A 10,560-nucleotide genomic window follows, 5' to 3' on the forward strand; every position below is an offset into this window, starting at 1 on the left:
TTTGGTGAAAAGCCGCCAGACAAAACGAGTTATTTCCGCCTGGGCGGCGCCCAGTGCAACTTTTGCCGAATTTCAGATTTTTCCCTTTACTTACTCATCAAGACCTATCATCCTGCCAAATTTCAAGTTTCTACTACATCGGGAAGTGCCTCAACATTTTGATGAGTGAGTGAGTAAAAAAATTGCGATTTTGGCGCCTCTATATCTCCGGAACTACTTGGTATTAAGAGCTCAAATTTTCAAGGTATGTTTATATACTTTACCTAAATATGTACCTTGAATTTCAAAAGGTAATCTTTAGAGGAATCCGATCTATGAAGGTGAGAAAAACCTGCCGAATCGGTTCGTGTAAAGATACACAGGCGTGCTTACACAGGGGTGGGTAACTTTTCTAGTTACCCACCCCTGAAAAAGACCTTATAAACACCCCCTGTATCCCTTTGTGGCGCACAATAGTAATAACAAGCAGGGTCCGTCCCTCCGGGAATTTTTTAGCCCGTAGTGATTAGAGAAAATCAGTACCTATGTACCTACCTAATTTGTTTAATATTCAGTTTATTTTCATTCTTGATTTAATTTTTCGATTTTACTTTAATGTAAGTATACCTACCTAATTTGTTTAATATTCAGTTTATTATTATTCTTGATTTGATTTTTTGATTTTACTTTCATGTAATGAATAAAATCAAGACTAGAGCCCGTTCTCCCTTTATTCCCAATATAATGTTCAAGTCACCCATCCATTTATTGGCCTTGGTAACTTAACGAAAAATCACCAAAATGATGGTTTCACAATGTAACCACTGCGTCGCAAAGGGTTATAGAAATTTTGTACATGTATAGTCTTCTAAAATGACTGCATTTCATAGTTCTGTTATAGTTCTGTCACTCATCCAGATATCAACCAAAGTCAATGTTGCTTCGAACTTCGAAAATTTTCAAAAAAAAAGTTCAATTTTTGGACAATTTTTAATGATCCCTCATTACACGGGGAGTATTTTAAGATAGGAAATTTTTGGTCGAAAATGGACTCTGAAACATGCAGAACCTAGAATCCCCCTCAGTCTGGCCCCGCTCACTTCTGGGACCCCAAATGTCAATGATCGACGTGCCTTAATTCAAGAAACGTATGTACCAAATTTCATCAAAATCGGACCAGGCAATCGCGAGTTATAGCGGAACCTCACTCCTCACTATCGTTCGGTCAATAACTAGTAGTTCTGTGAACTTTAGACCTAACTATAAACTCTTGCCAAGCTGAGACGAATGTATGCTGAGTGATGGTGATGGTTCTCTTTGTGTGTAAGAAGTTGCCGTCTAAACGGTAAGTCGTAGAAACTTGAAATTTTGTACACAGGTTCATATTTTTATGGCGGTGGTTATAGACTAGGTTAAAATTTCCTAAAGCCAGCCGTTCGGGAGTTATTCAAGAAATTCGAAATTTTTGGCCGACTTTGAGTCACATTTTGGCCTGGAAGTTAAAATTTGTCGCGATGACCTATATTTTTTCGTGTGGTGTGGTGGGTGGTGGGTGTATGTGATGTGTGTGTGATGGGTGTGGTGTGTGTGGTTTGTGTATGTGGTGTGTGATGGGTGTGGTGTGTGTATGTGTGGTGTGTGTGATGGGTGTGTGTGGATGATGTGTGTGTGTGGTGAGCGATGCAAAGCTCGTGGGTATCCCGCTAGTAATAATAATATTTATTGTTACGTGTACGTGGGCGTGAATGTGTTCGTCAAAGATTAGGATTAGTGAAAACACTCGCGAATTCGTTAATTATAACTACAGTATAATAAGTTTATTTAGTTCACAAAAAGATTACACAGTCACTAGGATCAATCGCTATTACAAAATACAATCTCTATTACAAAGTACAATCGCTTATCTCTCACTGTTAACACTACCTTTCGCTTAGGTACTTTACCTACTGTCACTTATCGCGGTACTAACACTTCGATATCGCACTAGAAAACTCACTGACTATCACTGTACTTATCGCTTCATTATCGCTTACTAACACGGGTTATCGCTCGCACAAATCCAACATAATACTGACTTATTGCACAGACTAATCGCACTAACTATCGCTTGAACAACACTGACTGACAGGTGGGTACCTACCCTTAATTTATAGCTCCCCGAGAGAGTGAGGAAGCACCTGGATTGTGCTAGAGAATTCCTCCTAAATTCCAAACAATCCTACGTCATTCATTCGTTTCTAGAACGGACTATAAAATTTGACAATGTGTGTATACCTGTTTACTTACCTATAAGTACTTATTTTTTTTTTTTTTTTTTTTTTTTTTTTTTTTTTTTTTTTTTAAAATGGGTTTTCCCCCTCCTTTTTTTTTTTTTAGCAATGGAACAACGCTTGATGTGGCCTGTGGCGTGGCATGCCCATCCCGTAGTTTGCCTTTCGTCAGATGGGCGAGAAGGGGCACAATACTTCCCATTTAGGTGCTGGGTCAACACGAGAACACCAGAAAGTAACCCGTTGAAATATTTGCAATCGAAAAACGAGTACAAATTTTTGTCGATGGTGGGATTCGAACCCGAGACCTTCTACATGGCAAGCAAGCGCTTTACCACTGGACCAACCGTGCCCCCATACCCACTCTATCCTAGTACAGGGGTTTTCAACTAACGGCCCGAGGACTACCTTTTTATGTAGCATGTGGCACGCATAAACATGGAAGTTGAAAAGCCCTGCTCTAATTTGATTTCAAGATCCACGATTGTAAATAGTTCTTTTGAATTCTACTAGGTTGCGCCACCAGTATCGTTTTGATTTTTATCCTCAAGCATCTTTGACTTCTCGAAACTACACGTTTATACATGATATCTACATAGCTAGTACAGTCCACTTCAACTGGGAAGTCCGATGACCTTTGGGTGCGCACTCGTCAAAAAATAGCTCGTTGATTAACAAGTAAGCATGGCGCATCGTGTAATTGTAAGTAACAAACATGGTATCTTAAGGCTAAATAATTGAGATATCACATTGAAGTTTATTTACTACCTTCCATTCATTCCAAAATATATTTTCATAATATACAGGGTGATTTTTTAAAAAATCTGGTGTGAACATCACACGACTTTCCTTATCCTACAGAATGATGCTTATTTGGGTGTTCTCCTAACCTAACTTTTACAATATCTCTAACCGTATAGTCGGTATAGCTGAAAACCGCCAAAAGACCTCTTGCCAATCTGAGCATCACTTTTCTTTGCCAGAAATTATGGTGATTTCTTTTGTTACGGTCCAGCTTTCTACGCCATACAGGCTGAATAAAAAACATGTATTGCCAACACCATGAAAAAGTTACCAAGTAAAAATATTTTAATGATAATGAAAATTTGGACCGATTGCAATACTTTCTCATTGCCTTGTATAGGTTCCCTATACGTAAAGGTAATAGAAAGTAAAAAAATAGAAAAGACGGTCCAAAACCGCCAAAAAAAAGTCCAAAACCGCCAAAAAGCGGTCAAAATACCGCCGACCGTTGCACCTATCTCAACTAAACGTTTTGTGCTACATCCTTGTTACATTTGTGAACTACATACCAAATTTCAAGTCTCTAGCTCATACCATTCCCGAGATATTATTAAATTACACCGAAAACCGCCAAAAACCGGTAAAATGCCGCCAACCGTTGCACCGATCTTAACCAAAAGTTTCGTGTCACATCCTTACTACGAGTATGTAGGTATGATTTAATTATTGAAATACATAATTTTTTAAAATGAAGAAATGTTATTCCCACAGGGTGCATATCCACGACCAGTGGAGGCTCAGGTGAAGAGGATGACGATTTGTATATAAGTAAAAAGCGACAGAAGAGAGGAATACTTCCAAAACAAGCCACCAGTATCATGAGGTCTTGGCTGTTCCAACATTTGGTGGTAAGATGTTACTTATTGAATACCTCAATGCGTTCCAAAGCCAAGTGAGGTGCCAGTGATTTTTACTACTTATTAAAAAAAAAAAAAAACAATAATAAAGTAATAATAATAATAATAATAAAACATAATAATATACCTACTCTAGACGCGTTTTGTAACAATATAAAATGTGCAGTTCTCAACACTATTCTAGGATGAGGAGTGTGATAAAAATTATGGGAGTTGACCCCCAAAAATGTTTGCTCAGTACACCTTTTAGTATACAGGGTTGTTTTCAATTTGTGGACCACTCGCATAATTATGTCGAGAACGTGTTGGAATTTTAAAATGTGCTCTAATGCACTTTGAATTTGGAAAGTAGTAATTTTTGACTTGTACTTTTGTTTTTGTCAGATGAAACCCCATGTTTATCCAACTTAGCATTTTTATTATTATTATTTTTCCTTGCAAAATTTAACGTCCTAAAATAAATCTTTCCGAAATTCCATGAAGAACACATTTTATTTTTAAAATTCCAACCCGTTCTCGAGATATTTAGGTGGTCTACAAATTGAAAACCACCCTGTGTTTCCATTTTAATTCCCACATTTTTTCCATATTTTGGACGAAATTTTGGTGGGTTTTCGTAAAATTCAAAAATATGTTTGGAACGGTATGAGCTAGAGGCTTGAAATTTGGTATGTAGTCCATAAATGTAACAAAAATGCAACAGAAAACTCTTGGTCAAGATAGTTGCTGCGGTTGGCGGTATTTTGACCTATTTGTGACAGTTTTCGGTCGTTTTTTGGCGGGTTTCAGCTGCACTGACTATACGGTTAGATATTGTAAAAGTTACGGTATCGGTAGAAGAACACCCAAATAAAAATTATTCAATAGGATGAAGAAAATCGTGTGATGTTCACAGCAGATTTTTGTTTTTGTTTCTAGCACCCCTACCCCACGGAAGATGAAAAGCGTCACATAGCGACTCAAACTAATCTGACGCTACTTCAAGTAAATAATTGGTTCATTAATGCTAGGCGTAGAATACTGCAACCCATGCTGGATGCGTCCTCCCCCACCGACCCTAATACTCTCTCAGGTAACAATTACTCAATACAAAGCTCGGAAGTTTGGGCACTTTGGTTTATTTTGGGAGGAAGGTCTTGGCGGGACCTATTTTTATGTCACGAAATGGTATTTTTTGAGGGATCTCATAACCTTTTACAGAAACTTAGCATAATATGACGTATGAGCTCTGCGCGACAAAGTACAAAGGCAATAGGCATAATAACATCATTTGGCGAGATTGGATTATTTCTGATTGAAAAACACCATGGTAATATCATTGGGCAAGTTTTAGTAAGTTCGGGTCATTCCGAGTGAAAAATACCATAGTAACATAAGATTTGGTAAGTTCAGATCATTTCCGAGTGAAAAATAGCATAGTAACATCATTGGGTAAGTTTTAGTAAGTTCGGTTCATTTCCGAGTCAAAAATACCATAGTAACATTATTGGGTAAGTTTTGGTATGTTCGGATTATTTCCGAGTGAGAAAATACCATAGTAACATCATTGGGTAAGTTTTAGTAAGTTTGGGTCATTTCTGATTCAAAAATTCTATAGTAACATCATTGGGTAAGTTTTGGTAAGTTCGGATCTTTTCCGAGTGAAATACATCGTAGTGACATAATTGCTCAACGTTTTTTGTATATTACTAGCAGGCTACCCGTGCTTCGCCACGGTTTAGAATATTTTAGTAAAAGAAAAATTCTCCGTCAGTAGGAATCCTGACCAGAAAGAATGCTACCGTTGCACTACGCGCTCCCTATTGACTTTACACCTATTAGAAAAAACGGTCGCGCTACGCGCTCCTCATTAGTTTCAAGCTTTGAAAAAATACGGTCGCGCTAGGCGCTCCTCATTGACTTCTCACTTTGAAAGAATATGGTCGCGCTACGCGCTCCCTATTGGCTTCGCACTTCGAGAAAATAAGGTCGCGCTCCGCGCTCCCTATTGGCTTTACACCTTTTAGAAAGAACGGTCGCGGTACGCGCTGCCCATTAGCTTAGCAAAAAACGGTCGCGCTACGCGCTCCCTTTTGACTTCGCACTTCTATAGAATATGGTCGCGCTACGTGCTCCCCATCGGCTTCTCACTTTGAGAGAATACGGTCGCGCTACGCGCTCCCCATCAGCTTCACACTTTGAAACAATACGGTCGGGCTACGCGCTCCTCATTGGCTTCACACTTTGAAGAAATACGGTCGCGCTACGCGCTCCCTATTGGCTTCGCACTTTGATAGAATATGGTCGCGCTCCCTATTGGCTTCTCACAGAGAATACGGTCGCGCCACGCACTCCCCATTAACTTCACACTTTGAAAGAATACGGTCGCGCTACGCGCTCCCTGTTGGCTTCATACTTCGAGAGAATAAGGTCGCGCTCCCCGCTCCCTATTGGCTTCTCACTTTGAGAGTATACGGTCGCGCTACGCGCTCCCCATTAGCTTCACACTTTAAAAGAATACGGTCGCGCCGCGCGCTCCCTAATGACTAAATAAAGAAAAAAAAAGGGGGAATGGATTTGAAAAATGATCCAAATACCGACCATGGTCAACGTATCTTAACTTCAATGATATATCCGTAAATAAATCAAAGTCGCATTAAAATTTAAAAAGTTTCCTAGGTGGTCACTCATCCAGCTACCAACCACGCTCAACGTTTCTTAACTTCAGTGATATGTGAGGAGTAGGTACAAATTTCATACAAAGTCGTAAAGCTCAAAATATTTTTCTTTCGATCAAAGCGAATACAAATATTCAACGGAGAAAACTAAAAACATAATAAAAAGTATAGGTCTCCTACCTCACATTTCCTACCTACCACTTCGTCTCCTACCTCATATTTCTCACCTCTCACTTTTTCTCCTACCTCATATTCCACACCTCTCACTTCGTCTCCTACCTCGCATTTCACACCTCATACTTCGTCTCCTACATCACATTTCACACCTCACACTTCGTCTCCTACATCACATTTCCCACCTCACACTTCACACCTCTAACTTCGTCTCACACTATCTACTACCTACCTGCACATTATATAGCATATACATTTATTATTGCAGACACGGTGGGCTTATTACAGCTTGTATTGTTATAGATTATTATATTAGGTACCTATTATAGATTTAGTTTTAGTTTAAATTAGTACGTAGCTTTAACATTGTACCACATACAATTGTATATTTGTACAAATAAAATTGATTGATTGATTGATAGGTAAAAGAACAACGTCTTCACTTGACTAGTAACTTTGGAAACTGTAAGTAATTTTATTTTACAAGAGATAAACAATCATAAAATTAAAAAAAAAAAAAATAATTAAATTAATTTACAGTTTCCAAAGTTACTAGTCAAGTGAAGACGTTGTTCTTTTACCTATACTAATATGTTGCTACTTGACAGATTGAAATATACAATAGTACATAAAAAAAAAACTAAACGTGAAGCTAAAACTCTGCGGGAGGAAAAAGATTCATGGTTTTCTCTAAACAATTCGGACAGACATACATAAATAAATACATGACCCGTCCATATTTCCCTTTTATATACAGGGTGTCCACCAATGTATGACCCACTCAAATTGTTCCGAATCTGTTGGAGTTTTCGAAAAATAAAAAAACCCGTATCTCTTTGATTTTTGCAAAGAACTTTTTGGCAATATTGAAATTTGTGAACTTCTTCGTGAATTTCAATATAGTATATATTTCAATCTTATATTATAAGAACGAGATCCATTCACTCATTCACATTTCACATTTCATAGTTCACACACTGATCGCTCTATCTCTAGAACCACAACACCTAGAAAGCTGAAATTTGGTAGGAATATTCCTTTTATGGTCTAGGTGTGCAATAAGAAAGGATTTTGCGAAAATCTAAACCGATCCTGAGATATGATCAATTTTTGATCACTAAAATCACCATAAGAAATACACAGAGTGCAAAGACTGCGGGAGAGAAAACTTTTCCTCGCTCCCCTAATATTTGAGTTTCGTTTATGTTTTTAGTTTGACAAAACAATAACAATAACAATAACAATAACAATAACAATAACAATAACAATAACAATAACAATAACAATAACAATAACAATAACAATAACAATAACAATAACAATAACAATAACAATAACAATAACAATAACAATAACAATAACAATAACAATAACAATAACAATAACAATAACAATAACAATAACAATAACAATAACAATAACAATAACAATAACAATAACAATAACAATAACAATAACAATAACAATAACAATAACAATAACAATAACAATAACAATAACAATAACAATAACAATAACAATAACAATAACAATAACAATAACAATAACAATAACAATAACAATAACAATAACAATAACAATAACAATAACAATAACAATAACAATAACAATAACAATAACAATAACAATAACAATAACAATAACAATAACAATAACAATAACAATAACAATAACAATAACAATAACAATAACAATAACAATAACAATAACAATAACAATAACAATAACAATAACAATAACAATAACAATAACAATAACAATAACAATAACAATAACAATAACAATAACAATAACAATAACAATAACAATAACAATAACAATAACAATAACAATAACAATAACAATAACAATAACAATAACAATAACAATAACAATAACAATAACAATAACAATAACAATAACAATAACAATAACAATAACAATAACAATAACAATAACAATAACAATAACAATAACAATAACAATAACAATAACAATAACAATAACAATAACAATAACAATAACAATAACAATAACAATAACAATAACAATAACAATAACAATAACAATAACAATAACAATAACAATAACAATAACAATAACAATAACAATAACAATAACAATAATAATAATAATAATAATAATAATAATAATAATAATAATAATAATAATAATGATAATAATAATAATAATAATAATAAAACAGTATTGATAATACATGTTGTACCTATGCATTTTATTGCAGATTCCAAATGGATCGAATCAGAAGATGAAGACATAACGAGTGGTGAAGATGATACCCGTGATTCTGAGGAGTAGTAAATGCGAAATGTCGTGAATGTGATACATATTATGTTTTTGCAGTATTATGATTAACATGACTGATTATTTGTTAGTAATTATCACGATATCTATTCATTTTACTGAGGGACTTGTTGAAATTCACCCTGAGATACTAACTTCTTTTAGTATACAGTTACAAAACACAGGGTGTTAAAAAATAATAATAATAATAATAAAACGAGCCACTCGAAGTATTGTGAAAATGTATTTAAATTTCCAAAATGCTGAAACACGTGTCTCTTTAGGTCATTAATTCTTTAGATATTATATTCTAATTTAAGAGAGAACCTCCAATTTTTAGTACACCATATTTAAGACCTTCAAAATGCTGTACTTCAGTACAAGGTTGAGGTCAATCCCATAATCAGAGTGGGAGCTTTAGATTTTTTAAAGATTGAAAGTCCGCATTGTTATTTCTCTAATAGTGGAAGCACCAAAAATAATAAAAGCATTCTGAAAGGTAATTTGGGCGGCTTGGAATAGGATTTCATGATTATTATCAACATTTGGACCCAAAAGAGATGTTTTTTTTTTTTTTTTTTAATGTCTGGGTCCGAGGCCATTTTCGATAATCAGGGCCGAAATTTAAAATGTCGATTTCGGGCTCGAATTTCAAGACGAATAATGAAAGTAACACATTCAAAGCCCAAAATCATCTTTCAGATCATTATTTTTAGTCCTTCCCCTATAAGAGAAATACCAGGATGGGGTTTAAATCCTACATAGCTCCGGCTCTTAAAGATCGTAAATGTGGTGTATTGAAAAATGGGCATGGGGATTATTAATTTAAGATTCCAAAGTTGATCCACCTCGGGCCGTCCCTGTTGAAGTAAAAAAAAGAAAAAAATGAGACCCATTAGGAAATGATTTCCATGAAATACATACCTAGGTATAATGATACACGTGTCTCAGCGTTTATTTTATTATTCTTTTTTTCTTTTGAAACATCCTCTTTTGACAATTCGAGTAAAAATTCCTATGAATAATTGACTTGTCCATTTAAATTTATACTTAGAAAATAAATTACTTTTAGATAGTAATTACTCAACCCACCACCTGTTAGCTTTTAACAGTTTACCCATTGGATTCTCCTGAGAATACCCAAAATAAATGTAATTAGATATAGGTATGTATTGAGACAAAAAATATGGGGTGTTTTTTTTTTTTTTTTTTTTAGGGGCTTTGCTTGCTATAATTAGGGTAAAAGATTTTTTCATCATAGGATTGTTAGGTATAGTTGGAGAATTGTGATACCACACTTAAAAAACGGCCGAAATTTCGTACTTTTATCAGTTTTTGCTCGTAACTCCTAAACCACGCCCCCTACACATTTTTTTCATCAAGACCAAAAATGTACACAAAATGAAATAAAACTCCCTACAATATTAAATGGTCACAAAGGACTTTACGTAAAGGAAAGCTTATCTAATAAAACCTTTGATGCTATTTTTGAGGTATCCTAACAAAGTACCTAAACGATTCCCCCCCCCCCCCTTA

At 35.2% G+C, this 10,560-nt stretch overlaps 2 protein-coding genes across 2 annotated transcripts in view; one reads left to right on the forward strand and one right to left on the reverse strand.

Annotated features, from left to right (window-relative positions):
- Positions 1-10,111, forward strand: part of LOC103510420 (homeobox protein PKNOX2-like) — a 22,251-nt gene extending 12,140 nt beyond the window's left edge. Inside the window, exons 5-7 of the mRNA XM_026824471.1 lie at positions 3,765-3,901; positions 4,829-4,982; positions 8,966-10,111. Of these exons, the coding sequence (XP_026680272.1) occupies positions 3,765-3,901; positions 4,829-4,982; positions 8,966-9,039 (365 nt within the window). The 3' untranslated portion in view covers positions 9,040-10,111. The remainder of the gene's footprint in view (positions 1-3,764; positions 3,902-4,828; positions 4,983-8,965) is intronic.
- Positions 9,737-10,560, reverse strand: part of LOC103510421 — a 4,708-nt gene continuing 3,884 nt past the window's right edge. Inside the window, exon 4 of the mRNA XM_026824472.1 lies at positions 9,737-9,748. Coding sequence (XP_026680273.1) covers positions 9,737-9,748 — 12 coding nt within the window. The remainder of the gene's footprint in view (positions 9,749-10,560) is intronic.

The sequence above is a fragment of the Diaphorina citri genome, unplaced genomic scaffold (assembly GCF_000475195.1).
Source record: "Diaphorina citri unplaced genomic scaffold, Diaci psyllid genome assembly version 1.1 scaffold598, whole genome shotgun sequence".
In the NCBI taxonomy this organism is placed as follows: domain Eukaryota; kingdom Metazoa; phylum Arthropoda; class Insecta; order Hemiptera; family Psyllidae; genus Diaphorina; species Diaphorina citri.